This window comes from Gymnoscopelus braueri (assembly GCF_963280865.1).
Source record: "Gymnoscopelus braueri genome assembly, chromosome: 15".
In the NCBI taxonomy this organism is placed as follows: Eukaryota; Metazoa; Chordata; class Actinopteri; order Myctophiformes; family Myctophidae; genus Gymnoscopelus; species Gymnoscopelus braueri.
The window spans coordinates 14039942-14056006 of NC_137620.1; the positions used below are offsets into that span (position 1 = coordinate 14039942).

Consider the following 16065-nt stretch of genomic DNA (forward strand, 5'->3'; position numbering starts at 1 on the left):
CGTGTTTTGACGATCTTTGGACAGCCGCATAAGCCACAACGTGCACCCGGATGTGAACAAAAAGTGTCCGGGGGATGGGGTAGGGTCCCGTCCATCCACTGGAACAACATTTGTTTTACCGCGATCGGCCATTTTAGAGCGTTCGCCCGTTGAAAATGGCTGGTTTCCACCAAAAAAAAAGAATCAGAGCTAGAAGTGTTTTTCTCCAAATCCTATCATTGGGGCGGACAGAAGTGACGTTTTTCGGGATGACGTCACATCCATCGATTCCTTCTAGCACAGTAGAGGGATCATTCCTAAGTTGCGTTAGAGCGCCCTCTTGTGGAATTTCCGTAGATCTGCGTTTATGGCACTCGACGGTTGGATTTCAGACGACGTAGATCTACATCTTTGGCATGGCACCTAATGTGTTAACCAATGTCCGTCTATTTTGCCCAATGTTCGCCTATAGAGTACGCAAGTCCTGACGTCACTCCCACTACCCCTGGGTCACGGCGATCTACTATATATAATATGACGTGATCTAAGATTCCCCTTAATAAAAAATAGGATTTTCAAGAGACAAAATAACGCTGTGACCCAGGGGCGTATAGCACCCTCTAGTGACCGTGATGTTGGTGCTCTATTATGACCCACAATAAGGACTCAAGGGATCATGTGGTTACATGGGAATAGCATGTCCTCATCACTGTTATAAGCCCTACATCTAGGAAGAAGAAAAAAAACATGTATTACAGTTCTTAAAAAGTTTTTAATTTATGTCTACAATTCTAACATCGTCAGAATGCTGCTGAAGGCGAACCTAAGCTAAATGTCATATTTAATGACAAGTCAGGCTCAGAACCGTACCACAAACGGACAGTTAAACACTGAATCACCAAGACTAGGCTCTGTTCTCATTAGCTACATTAGTAAGTGTTTAGAATAACTTATGAATGCTGACACGGCGGCATGGCTAGATGTGTTTGTGGCACTCAAGATATATATATTTTTTCAAGATCTTTTTGGGGCTTTATCTGCCTTTAATTATAGTTTGTAGTAGAGATGAAGAGGAAACGGGGGGAGAGAGATGGGGAGAGACATGCAGCAAAGACTGTCGGGGATGGGGACTCGAACCTGCGGTGCGCTGTCAGGCTACTTGAGCCTAGGTGCCCGGACCGCAGGGCCAACGGTCTGGGCCACATGAGATATTTTTTAACTTATTACAATCTGTGTGGTTTGACACACATTTACTTTTGGACACACACGCATGCCACCCAGGTGAAACCAGCCATTAATGTACGTTAGAAGATGGAGATAGGAGGTTTCATACAGTATATACAGTAAAAGACAGACAACCTCCCACTGCTTCTCTCAGGAAGGAACCGCATGGACAGGACTCACTTTTTATTGTATTTTCTGCACGACGTGTTTTGCCGCGTTGGCTTCGTTAGGTGCTGTATAGCACCATATACAGTAGCACCTGACGAAGCCAACACGGCGAAACGTGTCGTGAAAAAATATATAATTAAAAATTAAGCCTTAATTGAGTCCTGTCCATTGCCATTGGAGTGTGCGGTCCCTTACTGAGAGAAGCAGTGGGAGGTTGTCTGTCTTATGTACATTACCTTGCCTACCAGCACCTCCACCCTGGATGTGAACTACGGCTATCTCATTATATATATATATATATATATATATATATATATATATATATATATATATATATATATATATATATATATATATATATATATATATATATATATATATATGTGTATATATATCCGTCTGCCCCCTCTCACCTTTCTCTTGTGTTGGCATTTTCCTGTGCTTCTGCCAAACTGATGTCAAACCGCCCGGGAAAATAGAAGCCCTTTTTTCTGTCCGTCTTTGGCAATCTCAATTCATTGTCTGACACTCTGGTCAAACAAAACAATGTATATAGCCTGAAAATGTCTCCACTGCGGCTTAGCATTGGCCCACAAGGCAGGGGCTGTGTGAAATAATGCTTTGCATTTCAAGTGTATGTATCATGCACGTTATGCATATATTTCACACTGCCCATATTGATATGATATCTGACCTAATTTCATGTTTCTGTGTTTGTGTTTCTATATCCTTCCACCTTTCTTGAAACTGCAATGATGGAGCTTTTACGACAACATATTTCACACACTTATTTAATCAAATTATTTATTGTACAGTATTTCACAATATAAACCATTGTGTCTCACATTTAGCGTGCGTGCGTGCGTGCGTGCATGCATGTGTTTTCACATGAACTCCAATAGTGAGCCCTGCAGTTTTTTCTTTTGTTTTGTTTTTGTTGTCGTGCCAAAACACATAACAGATCATTTCTCTCACGGAACACGCTTGGCTAATTTCAAATAATAAGGGTTTCTACCTACGTACATCACGTGTAATCACAACTGACATTCAGGGCTTTTCTCCGAGACCTTCTCCACAGTCGAGAGCAAAGTAGAGCAAAGTAAACATGTTATTACGTGTTGACAAAGCTACAAGTTTGTTACGCCTCTTTAGTTTGGATGTTTTGTTGCAGGCGCGTAGAGGTCACCGGCAAGTGTTTGATATCAATTATGGAGATTCCCGGGTAGCCGGGCTTCACTAGAAACATAAGCACTTTGTTGTTAAAGTTAAGTATCACTCCGGTAGAGGTAGTTGAAGCATCTTCACAAGATGAACATGGCAGCAATTATTTCTGTAGCAGTAAGTGTTTTAGTGCTACTTTGGAAAAAAAGTGTGACATGCTCACATACTGTATCAGTCACCTAACAGCCACTTACTTGCCTTTAGAATGACACAATAAATGGGTTTTATCAGATGTGCAATGGGGGAAAAAAATCATATATTCATATAATATGATGTAGAGAAGTTAAGAGCGTTGAGGAACGTCATTCTGCTGGGGACGTTGAGAGATATTGCAGTGTGGCTTTCAGGTGAATTAACAGTCACTGAATCATGACATCAGAAGAAAGTCAAGCACGCCGACTGCACTTCAATTATTGACTCATATTTCTAATGATAGACTATGCACAACCATAGGACATTAGAGTATTGAGCTGGATTTCCATTAGGTCCCGTTCTCTCAGTTGTGGTGGGCTGTACATAGGATCTCCTTTACAGAGCTCACCCAGTAGTCATACTGTATGTGTGGAGGCATGCTAGCAACCTAGAGGAAACACTTGTCTAATCTCTTTTAATCTGTCACTTTGGGTTTTCATCTGTTTTAAGCATTATTATAAAATACATTTTGACTCTCCGAAGGCCAATTTATCTAGGTCAGGGGTTCCCACACTTTTCCATGCCGTGCCCCTATAAAACAAGAACAGAAAACGAAATCAGCTATTATGGAAAATAATAATATTCCAGTCGGGTGAAGTTGACATCATTTATTAGGAAGATTTTGGCAGAGAGACAGCATACACAGATCAGTATAGCCAGGCCTCCTGGCCTGACCAACAGCCCCTCGGGGCACAAGCCTCTTGAACACCCATCTAACACAGTTCTTATAGTCCACATTGTACCAGAGATGCTATTCTAAATGGTCATATAAGGTATGTACTAAAGATAAGAGCGAGGTACACAAATACAAATGGCTGACACAGTGAGAGTAGCATGGGGGAAACAGCTCAGCTGTTAGATTGACAGCTGTAGCTGAGTTGGAATTAGCACATTTATGTGAAACCTTGCTTCAATGAGATAACCAACAAATACACAATATATATACTTGGCAATCTATACATTTATGCCACCATACAGCGAAAATAGACACATTTTGCCAATGAAATTAATACATTTTTCAAGGATTCCTTTTATTCTTTTTTCTTTTATTTTTTCTGTCCTTTCCAATTAGCCATTCTGGCGGCCCCCACTTTGAAAACCACTCGTGTTAGCCTAGCTTTGATTTGAACCTAAACCCCATTGTGTACTTTCAATTATGTGCGTGGAAAAGGGGATAAATGCAATGATGGAGAGAGGTGGCTATTTTTTCTGTGCAGGCGTGCCTTCCTTCCCCACTCTAAATCCTTTAGTTAGCTTGGCAAGGATTAGGGCTGAAAAGTCTCTCATTTGCCTCCAAAGGCCCCGGGGATTCAGAAGAAGGAGAGAGAGAGAGAGAGGGAGGGAGAAAAAAAAATGTAATCCAGCTTTTCTCAACTGCTCTCGTCCGAGTTTTACTGTTTAATTTTTTTTCAATTTCTTCACAGCCTGCATGTGAATTTTGCTCACTTTAATCTCTGCGCCACGTGTTCCTGATTAATTTGGATATTTCCTCCGCCCGCCTTTTGTTCTGCATTTCAGGTCGGTGATATTTGCGCCCCAATTTACTGTGAGAGGAGAGAAAATTGCCACATTTGGCCGGCTGCCAATTTGAACCGGGGTTTTATGCCTACAGTACGCTTTTGTTTTGAGGTATTCTCATTAGTGTCAGATTGGACAGAAATGGAACGGTGGGGGAAAAAGAGAGTCCTTACGTCTCTCTGGGGCAGGTTTCTAAGCCCCGGGTAAGAAAGAGGCCTTGTACCTCACCTCGATGTCTGGAGGAAGGCCTTTAACCCGTTAAAACCGGGAAGGCATCTGTGTAACCACTTTAACCTTTATTTTATACTTTGGCTATTCAAAAACAGCAGATATACAAGCTCATAGCGCGAGTGCCGTGCTATGAGCTTGTATATCTGCTATTTTTTGAAAAATCATTGAATATATATTTTTTAAAGCGAACATTTCTAACTCAAATCTTTGCTTCCCTGGAACAGCATATTTTGAAATGGTGGTCCGCGGTCAAGTACATATCATTTTGAAGAAAAAAAAGCAGATCTACAAGCTCATGGCGCGGCACTCGGTGCCGCGCTATGGGCTTGTGTATCTGCTATTTTTTTTAATAGCCAAAGAAATCTCAAAATGACACGGATGCGTTCCCGGTCTCGATGGATTAAGCTCTGAAAGAAAAGGCAAAAAAGAAAACGTGTTCGCCACGGTCTCCCGTGGATCCCAGGAACACTACACTGAAAAAGACTAGGGATCCCTACGGAGCTGAAATGCCCGAGGCTGTGTAGGATCTACAGTAACGTAATGAAAATGCGCTGCGGGATAAAAGGTAATGGCTGAGACGCTGAGTAAAGACTATAGCAGGAGCTATCAACACTATAAAGGGGATAACTTCAGAAAGATCTACAAGCCAGTGTATCTGAATGAAATAGTGTATCACCCCCTCGCTGTGACATAACCCCTTAAATTCTGTAGTTGAAAGGAGTTCTGTTGTTTACAGAAAGAGAAAGAAAAGGAGAGAGAATGAAAAACATTAAAAAAACATGGTATCTACAAGGGATGCACCGATAATGGAAATTCTTGGTCGATACTGATGTTTGAAATAACAATTTAGCCGATTGCCGACACTGTAGGCTATACCGATATTTGTTTATTTCGTTTTTGGTATTATTATTTCTCCCTTTTGAGCGAGGGAAACAAATAAATCTTCATTATAAGAAAGAACTGTTCAGTTATGCAGAAACACAACATAACAGCCTCCTAACTCCTTTAACCAGCAAAAAAAAGAAATTGCCTATACCGGCAAAAAATTACTGATAGTGGCAAATATCGTCCAATACCGATATGTGGCCGATATGTCGGTGCATCCCTAGTATCTACATATTTACACATACTGCAGCATATCCATCCATACTGTATGTACAGTTTTAGACATAAGGCAATATGAGAACCCCCCAGCAAAAATCCTTTGAATTTGCTTCTGGGGGCGCACCGTGTAGAGACCGGATGTCAACTCTACACGTTGTAAAGGGAGTTGCCCTTTTGATTAATAATTTGATAAATCATTAATAATCTAAATCTGCAAGGCAACTAGAAGTAACTAAAGCTGTCAAATAATTGTAGTGCAGTAAAAAGTACAACATTTGCCACTGAGATGTAGTGGAGTAGAAGTAAGGTAAAAGTACCTCGAAATTGTACTTGAAAGTACAGTACTTGAGTAAATGTACTTGATTACTTTACACCACTGCATCTAAGAGTGAAAAAGGTCATGAGATATGGATTGAAAAAAATAGGTGTAACAGTTGGCCATGTAACCTTCTCGATAGATGAATGAAGACGGTCCACCTGGAACTTTGTTGGTTGGTGGTGGCAAGTTAACACTATTACAATGTTCATTCGGATTATGTCACTGGAGTGCTTTGGTCTTTTCCTGAACGGCAAACTCGTTCACGTGCCACGGCAAGTCATGTCTGGAAATGAGAACTCTCGCTCAAATGAACAAAGCTAACACGACTCTGACAGACGTTCATTGTCACGTACTTGCGTAGGAGGAAGGGTGACTGGATACCCTGGCTCTCTTCGTGAGCCTCTACCTTTGAACGTAGGCGGTGTCAGGTGTGACTTCAGAGGGAAAGAGAGAGAGAGAGAGAGAGACGGGGAGAGACAAAGGCAGCAAGAAGGCTGCAGTGGAAGTTATGTAGGAAAGTGAGAGGGACCGTGACGTGAGATATGAGAGAGGCGGAGTTGTGACTGACAATGAAACGATGGAACATGATTCCTGTTTTTGTAGTTGTCTAGTACAATGACAATAAAGAGACTCTGATTCTGATGAGACAATGAATATTTTAAATCAACATTTGTTTTGAAAATTAGAGGTCCAAATCAGTGGTTTTCAACCCCTTTCATGTCAAGGTCCATTATTTATTCGGCATTTGAGTCACGGCACGGACCACCATTTGATGGGGTTTAGCCTCTCAGACCCAAAACTTAAAATATTTTGTTATCGTTGGATACAGTTTTGTCCACAATTCCATGCTGTATTGATGTTGGTATCATAGGAGAGATAACAGGCAAACGTTGATCAAAATAACAATTATTTAACTCTTGAGAGCGTAAAATGAAACCAAATCTACACTCTCACAAGTTAAAGATCTCTTAAGGGTCCATTTGGTTACCAAATCTCCATTATTTAGCTGGGGACCACCTGGAACCCCCTCAAGGACCACTGGTTGAGAACCACTGGTCCAGTACAATGACAATAAAGAGACTCTGATTCTGATGAGACAATGAATATTATAAATCAACATTTGTTTTGAAAATTAGAGGTCTAAATAATTGTGGCGCCATACTATATGTATTCACAGTGTATCGTGTGTATACTGTATGTTTGTTTACCGAGAAAAAAAAGAAAACAGGAGTGTTAATTTAAAGGCGAAGGTGTAAAAATCTGCTGTGTTCATGTGTAAGTGGATTTGTGGCTGACCTTGATTCGCCCACTCTCCCTGTGCAGCCATACGCAGGGACCCGCCGATGCGTTTATAGTACATTTTCCGAATCATCATGAAATCTTAATACTAAAAGCGATAGCGCAAACGGCACCCCTTCCCACAGCCGCACAGGCCATTCACGGCGGCCTTGTATATGAAATATATTTTTAATCTCTCTCTCTCTCTCTCTCTCTCTCTCTGTCTTTCTCTCTCTCTCTCTTGTTGGCGCGAACTGAGTGCTTGACCTCCACAGTTTCCCTATAACGCCTTGTGATGCTGTGACACAAAAGGGCTTTGACGCCGTATCTAGTGTACCCTTCTACCGCTCGGCTGAGAGTATATAGCACCTTCCCTTTCTCTTTTTTTTGTACTGTGCATCAAAAGCTTCACATACAATGAACCACTTTGGCATGTAGGTTTACCTTCAGAAACACTGTTGATTGCGGCGCCGCAGCTCGGTTATAATAAAAAAAAAAAGCAGCCGCATCAAGGCTGATGCCCCAGGAGCCACAATAGAAGATCAGAATGTTGGAGTTCTCCATAGGGGAGCCCATGCAAAAGCTGGAGGCATGTTCTCCGCGCTTTGTTGCAAGCAAGCGCCTTCTCATCGACGATGGGGGGGAGGGGGTTGGTGGGCGGCTGTTCTGGAGACAAGGCGGGCGGCTTTCTGACATTAATAAGCACACATAGCCCCCTGCCGCTTTGGGGTACAGTGTATAGCTCTCTTTACCGAGGCGCCCTGCTGGAATGCAGTGTCTTTGACTCACTCTCCCCACGCTGTATCATTAAGCCAGAATCACATGTATGGGATTCCGTATGTGTGATGTCTCCCCCCTTAGGCGGGCCATCTCATTGACTGAAGTCTCCAGTTGCCTATGGTGGGTAGAGAGGATTACAGTGCAATGTCTTGAGATCTTCCACAGGGCTTTGCTTTAAGAGAGCCGATCTCTGCACTTGTAGGAATATTCCACAGGCCATTACCTGCCTTTTGAATAAGTCTGCAGGTGGAGGCTTAATTAATTAAGTCAGGTCAGGTGTGCATTTTTGGTGCTTATCAAAGAAGTCTTTGTTTTGCTGTCAGATTTCAGTGACCTCACGTTTAGTTTGGTTTTAGACAGTGGTGGAAAAAGTACTCAAATGTTTTACTTAAGTAAAAGTATCAATACTGCAATGTTGAAGTACTCTGTTACGAGTAAAAGTACAAAAGTATTGGTACCAAAATGTACTTAAAGAACCGAAAGTAAAAGTACTAAAATGTTTGAAAAATAGCAGATCTACAAGCTCACAACGCGTCGCGATGCAAGTTTGTATATCGGCTATTTTCAAATAGCCTATGTATAAAATAGGGCTAAAGGTGATAAGGTATGTTTTATAATATAATAATTTATATCTGCTAAGTAACTAGTAACTAAAGTTTTTCAAATAATTGTAGTGGAGTAAAATTACAATATTTGCCCTCCGAGTGTAATGGAGTAGAAGTAAAAGTACTGAAAATGGGAAATATTCAGTAAAATAAAAATACCTAAAAAGTGTACATATACAGTACTTGAGTAAATGTACTTAGTTACTTTACACCACTGGTTTCAGATAGCATGAACCCTCAAATCATTGAAGCACATAGGTTAGACAAGGCTTGTATTTTGTACTGTAAACAAAACCATTGTTTAATGATTCTCTCTCTCTCTCTCTCTCTCTCTCTCTCTCTCCTCTCTCTCTCTCTCATCTCTCTCTCTCTCTCTCTCTCTCTCTCTCTCTCCCCCATGTGCCGCCTGTGGTCTCTCGCCCTGAAGCTGAAGAGTATGCTGTAGAAGGTAAGACCTACAACTTGTTCCTCGGGGCCCTCTGACAGGCTTTCCTTTTACTCTGCTGGCCTCCGTGTTGGATGTCAGCGCCGGCTGCTTGTTTTCATGCTGTTTGCCCTCCCTCTGGGGAGGGGCATTGTCAGTTTGGACTGCGGTTTTACGTGACTTCCAGGGGGCCTTTAAAAACATTGTTGTTTTTCCAAATGAGACGAAAAGCTGCAGATTTTGCAACCCCAAAAACAGAAACCCTTTTTTTCTACCTCTCCATTATTTTACCTTGTTTTGTTTATTCATTTTATTTGTATTTATTTATTTATTATTATGGGTTCTGCTTCTATGTGTGCTGGTAGTGTGGGTAGTGTGATTTGATTGCATTTGATGAAAAGTGCTGCCATGCTGGAAAACACTAGACAACCTGGCATACATTTACACTGCAGATCAATTCACAAGTGAGCGAGGCCATTTCGGAGTGGTATATACACGGCCCGGTTTGAGACCTCATCCTCCTGTCTATTACAGCGAATGGCTCGACCATCTTGCAACGAGGGAGAAAGGAAGGCAGCCAGTCTTGGGGAGGGTGGGGGGGGGGGAGGACCCTCGGGGCCTCATCAGAGCCCTGGGGCCAGACACTAAACTAGCTCCCGGGCCCAGCGGGCCCCCCGGCCCTGTCTTGCAGGTCTTGCTGCCTTGTCAGTTCCACCTGTGTGTGTGTGTGAGAGAGAGAGAGAGAGAGAGAGAGAGAGAGAGAGAGAGAGAGAGAGAGAGAGAGAGAGAGAGAGAGAGAAGAGGAGAGAGAGAGAGAGAGAGAGAGAGAGAGAGAGAGAGAGAGAGAGAGAGAGAGAGAGAGAGAGAGATATCCACCAGATAAGTCAGGTTGTCAGTCTGTCTGTCAAACAGACAGACAGACAGACAGACACTCAGTCAGACAGGTGGCACGGTGGTTCAGGTTTGCTCACTGATAAGTCCCCCGACACACTGCTCAGGGCCCTCTTTGACTTTGTAATGGATATGGGAGACTGCTCCCAGCCACTCACTGCACAGTGCTGCTGCCGGGGGGGAAAGGTATAGACTAGCATCGTTGTGCGACTGGTGGGCAAGGGATGGAGGGTGAACGCAAAGGTACTATACTGTAAAATACAGAGTGTTCCATAAGCCACTGGTTTCTCAACGTCTGGTCCGGGGCCCACCAGGGGTCCAAACGGACCATTTGTACACTCTCAGCCCTATTTTGCACGTCTTACCAGTACTTATGACTTAACTTAAGACCTGGAGGCGTGGCCAATGCTGTTTGGCCACTCAAAATAGAGAAACGGCATTGGCCACGCCTCCAGGTCTAAAGTTAAGTGATATAAGACCTGGTACTTAAGACATGCAAAATAAGGCCCTCAGAGTTACGGACCTGTAAGGGTCCCTTTGGAACAAAGCACAAAGCTTTGCGTAGAGAAGAAAACGTTTTTTACGCCTGATTTATACTTCGTCACACACTGGTGTCACGTGCTCGAAAATAGCCGATCTATAAGCACACGACGCTTCGCGGATGCATCGCTTTGTGAGCTTGTAGATCGGCCATTTCTGGCATGCGAAAACCCATCGTACGACGGAGCATGAATAAAGCATTAGAACGCTGCTGAGAAAAATCGCAGTGGTCTGAATTAGGCCTTAATTACACTCAAACTGACATGGAAGGACCCCCCCCCCACACTCAGTTCAATCAACACTCAGGATGTCGTGTTTCAGCGTAAATGCACGCGCATAACATACACATTCGTCCATGCATACCGTATGTCTATGTTTCTCTTTATCAGAATGTAGGGTGATGGATTGCCTATCATGAGTTCTGAACCCGGCAAGGGAAATCACTAAAAACAACCCTTTTAACCCTTTCAGACCGGGAAAGAATCTTGTGTCATTTTTAGATTTCTTTGGCTATTCCAAAAAAATTGCTGATTTACAAGCTCAAGAGCTTGAAAATCTGCATTTTTTTTTTTTTATCATGAAAATGTGTGCAAATCTTTAAATATATATATTTTTAAAGCTGTAAAATATTTTGTTCCAGAGACCTCCAGAAGCAAAGATTTGAGTTACAAATGTTCGCTTAAAAATTGCAGATCTACAAGCTCATAGCGCGGCACTCGGTGCCGTGCTATGAGCTTGTAGATCTGCTATTTTTGAATAGCCAAAGAAATCTAAAAATGACACGAGATGTGTCCCCGGAATGAACGGGTTAAGTTTGATGTTTTTTCGCCCTATCATTGAATAATTCAGTTCCAACGGCAAATGCCGCACGCCCCCACACCACGCCACCCCCACACCCTGCCTATACACGACACATCATGGAGCATGAGTTATTTAACTTGTGGCATATTGGAAATGGAGTGGCGTATGGTCTGGGTGCTGTTTCCACTGTTGCCAGCCCGACCCCCACCGTGAACTCAATTTGAATTTTGACCCGGGTCGGCGCTGCACTTCTGCATAATGGGCTCTGCGTTTGATGGTGACATTCTCTAGGCCTTGTTTGAATGTTATGTGACGATCACAGGGTGCCTGTGATTACTGGGTGTATGGGCGTGTGTGTGTGTGTGTGTGTGTGTGTGTGTGTGTGTGTGTGCGTGTGCGTGCGTGCGGTCTGTAAATTTGTTTATATCGTCGCTGTCGTGGAGAAACCTCTCATGTCCATACTCTATCTTTTTGTGTTTTTTCGTAAATGAATGCCCTACGTGATCATACTACAGCGTCACACAAAAGCATCAAAAAGTAGCAGATCTACAAGCTCGAAGCTTGAGCTTGTTGATCTGCTACTTTTGAATTTGTTTTGGAAATATGAGGTTTTCGCCCGACAGAGGAAACGAGAAGGTTTTAGCGTGCTTTGTGTTTTTCCGAGGATGTTTTGTGTGCCTGTGGTTCCACATTGTGTTCTTGCATTTCTGGTGACATGTCAACGGTGATGCCCTTGATGGGAAAATGTCAGGGTGACAGTGTGGACCGCGTGGCATTTCCCCATGCATATAGTCCACATCCAACACACATGGCCCCTTCTTTCTGATGCACACTGACGTGAGACGTGGGATGGCTGCCAGGCTTGTGTTTGAGTGAGTGTGTGTGTGTGTTTGCATGTGTGTATGTTTGTGTGACGGACTCTCTCTTTTCCTGGTGTTTTTCGCCCAGGTGGACGTGGTTTTGAGGTTAGGTTTAGGCATATTTTATTTAGTTTAAGATATTTTTATCTATTTATTTGATAGTATACAGTAGACTGACAGGACACGGGGAGAGAGAGATGGGGAGTGACACGCAGCGAAGGTTGTCGGGATTGGGACTCGAACCCGCGAGCCAGGTTTAGGCATAGTTTCTGTGAGGTTAAGGTTAAGGTTAGGTTTAGGTATAGTTTTTGAGAAGTTAAAGGTTAGCGTTTATAGGCGCCACCTGGGCGACAGAGGGAGTCCCGTTTGTGTGTCTCCTGGGGGCCGCACGACGTAGAGAGAGAGAGAGAGAGAGAGAGAGACATCAATAACCTAAGGCCCAGGCCCACCCCCTATGGTCCTGACGGCCATATGCCACAGCGAATTGGGTTACTGGATCAATGACAAAATTTCAATTCAATTCATTCATTCACACGCAACTCTGTGTATGCGTGTGCGAGTGCGTGCGTGCGTGCACGTGGACCGGGATACTTGGAGCTGAGTTGGCTCTGTACTTGGACCACTTTTTTTTCTGTCTACACCAAATATTTTTGCCAAAACAATCTACAACCTGACAACGCTTCACAACGTCATTTGTTTTGAGCTTGTAGATCAGCTATTTTTGGCTAATGTTCCCCCCCTGCCAGAATATGGACGCTGGGATTCAAGTGGGTTAAATGAACACTGGGGGTTTTCCATGTGTGGAGCAGAGTGCTGAGCGGTCATGTGTTTCATCACCTGAGGGAGAGCACACGGTCCCCAGGGTGGTCCCCAGGGTGGTCCCCAGGGTGGTCCCCAGGGTGGCCCCTGGGAACAGGACCAACAAGCCCTCTCCAGTCCAGCAGCATTGCCTCTCAGCAGTGGCTCATCGGCAGGGTGGGCCCATGTCAAGGGGGGGGGGAGCAGTGAGTCTCAACCTTTTTAATTTCAAGGACACCCTGTTTGATATGCATTAGGCCATGGGCTTCATTTGATACCATTTTTTTTTTTTTTTTATCTGTGGGACCCCAATCTCAGTCTTAATCTAACTCTGAGTGTACAAACGGAGACAAATGGAAATATAATGACTTGTACCTGGGGGACCCCCCGGCTGGAACCCCTCGAGCGCTCAGTGGTCTCACTTTCCCTTTTGAGCTGGCACCTATATATACCGTTTGTCAAACTGACTGGAACAATGTAGACTATAGAGCGTGTTTTGTTATTTCTTGCATTGGGGCAAGGGTAAGGTGTTGGATGTTGGAGTTACTCTTTCACTCTGTGGGGCTGTCAGTGATTTGGGGGAGGGGGAACGTTGTCCTTGCGTGGAGGTTCTTGGTGTAACGTCCCAGATGTCTGCCTATAACGCTAAAAGCAACTCCGGTATAATAAGTGAGCACGCTTGTTGTTGTTCCACCGGCACTTTTCAAGAACTGTACCTGAGCTAAAAAAAAAACACGCTCCCGGTGCAATACAAGTACTTTTCATTATGCTGTACTTTCTCCTGTTACCTTGCCAAGTCCCACTAGTCCTAAATTGCTAGTTGTAACGGCTCAATTAACTCGCGTTTGTCCCAAGTCATGGTGATTTAATTAATACAAGGCGAAGCTACTGTGTGCGTGCGTTCCCGCCGTGTTGTGTCGCTAGTAGGACACTTGATAGGGGATCTGTTTTTTAACCCATTCAATCCGGGAACGCATCTCTGTCATTTCAGATTTTTTTGGGGCTATTCAAAAATAGCAGATCTACAAGCTCATAGCGCGGCACCGAGTGCCGCGCTATGAGCTTGTAGATCTGCTATTTTAGAAACAACATTTGTGCAAATCTTTGAATATATATATATTTTTAAAGGGAACATTTTTGACTCAAATCTTTGCTTCAGGGGTCCCTGGAACTAAATATTTTAAGATGGGGGGGTCCGCGGCCAAAAACATATCATTTTGGGTGCCGCGCTATGAGCTTGTAGATCTGCTATTTTCGAAAAATCGTGAACATTTGTGCAAATCTTTGAATATATATATTTTTAAAAGCGAACATTTGTAACTCAAATATTTGCTTCTGGGGGAGTCCCTGGAACAAAATATCTTACAAAAATTCAAAAAAATAGCAGATCTACAAGCTCATAGCGCAGCACTCGGTGCCGCACTATGAGCTTGTAGATCTGCTATTTTCGAACAGCCAAAGAAATCCTAAAAATGACAGAGACGCTTTCCCGGATGGAACGGGTTAATGGCTCATCGTCTCAGATATATAGCCCAGACCAGCGGGAGCAACTGCGTGCTCCTGTTTCCCGTTTCTATTCTTAGTGGTTCTCCCGACGCGACCGTATTTGGGTCTAATTAGTGTCGGCGAACCGTGTTGCCTGAGAGGTTGGTTGAGATTGATGATGCGCGGGGACCTTGAAAGCCCGTGGGAGGGGCGGTGGCCCCTGCCGAATGGCGGCCGCTGGCCCGAGCTGGCAGCCCACTAGGGCCACGATTGATGTTCCACTCAGGACACTGACCTGTTTTCGCTGCCAAGCCCAGACGTGCGCACTAGCTGCCTTCTATATCTGCATATATACGCTGTATATACCAGCGAGGGCCAGGCACGGGCGCACGTATACATTCCCTGGAGAGCGTTCCGGGCGCGTTCCGGGGCTACATGTTGATGTATAGTTTCATTAAGTAAGCACTGCAGCTTTACCCCCATTTCCCCATGCATTCCTGAAGCGGCGAATAAAGACGTGACAGTCCACATTTTGGAGGCGGCAACACAGCAAAGCACATGCACCTGCAACCTTTTCCACCCCCCCCCCCCCCCCCCCCGTTCTCGTGTCTGCAGTCCTTAATTTTCCCCCACCTGATGGGGCTTTTGAACCCTTAACCCTGACTGTGAGCCAGGCTGTTATTTTCCATAACACGCACAATAACAAATCCTCTCTCTCGCTCTCAGTCAGCTTGTATGGCTTCTGAGACTACAGTGATGATGACATAGCTGAAACGGAGGACTAGGGCCTCTACAGTTGCTGCAGTAGAACTGGTACACTAATAGATGAAGTGACTCCGATAAAAGATTCACAGGAGAGGAGCTTTGTTCAGTGTCTTTACTGGGGTATATGTGCGGTCTACAAAACACAAAATACAAATCTCTTAGAATCAACATAGTATAACAATACAATTATTATAACATAAAACATGACACTGTTCAATCAATTTACAATAGGTACAGCACAGCCATTAGACAAACAATTCAGCGAAAGTACAATCACGGTAGCATATTCAAAACATACACAAATTATACAACAGGACATGACGATAACATGTATAAATGAAAGCACCATATTCTGCAATAAACACTAAGACACTTTTACTTTTACTGTCATGAACACGCACAGTCAGAAATAATTAACACACACTGCTCCTCAGGTCAAACAAAGTAAAACTGACTCAGTGACGCACACAAGCTGAACCTAATCACTCATTAGGTCTGCATTAATGAAGGGGCATCCAATCAACATCGCTGTGTCAACGAGGACTGCTTTGTCAACGAGGACTTTCCTACAAGGCAACCAATGTCATCTGACTTTTAGTGGGAGTGACTGCTTCTTACGTACATGGACGCACACACAGAAAGAGTTTGACGCAAACTGGGGATTTGGGATTACAGATTGAGTGGGTCCTGTATTTGCAGGAGATCTCCATTGGATTATCCAAACCAGATTATGGATTTTGTTCTTATTGATGAGCAGGGAAATATAAATCAAATCCTACACGTGTGTAAAGGCAAGCCATGCAGGGAAAACACAGAGAATAAAGCAAATATTAAATGTACCAATGTCATAGTGGTATTAACCTAGTTTTGACTGTTTGTTTT

The 16065-nt window shown here is 43.7% G+C and overlaps 1 protein-coding gene across 4 annotated transcripts in view; it reads left to right on the plus strand.

Annotated features, from left to right (window-relative positions):
- The window catches only part of nrxn2b (neurexin 2b), an 890203-nt gene that overhangs the window by 67677 nt on the left and 806461 nt on the right, over positions 1–16065 (plus strand). Inside the window, exon 2 of one of the 4 annotated variants that reach the window (XM_080450581.1) lies at positions 9047–9067. The exons of the other annotated variants lie outside the window; for them this stretch is intronic. Within the exon in view, the coding sequence (XP_080306707.1) occupies positions 9047–9067 (21 nt within the window). The remainder of the gene's footprint in view (positions 1–9046; positions 9068–16065) is intronic. 4 annotated transcript variants of the gene reach the window in all.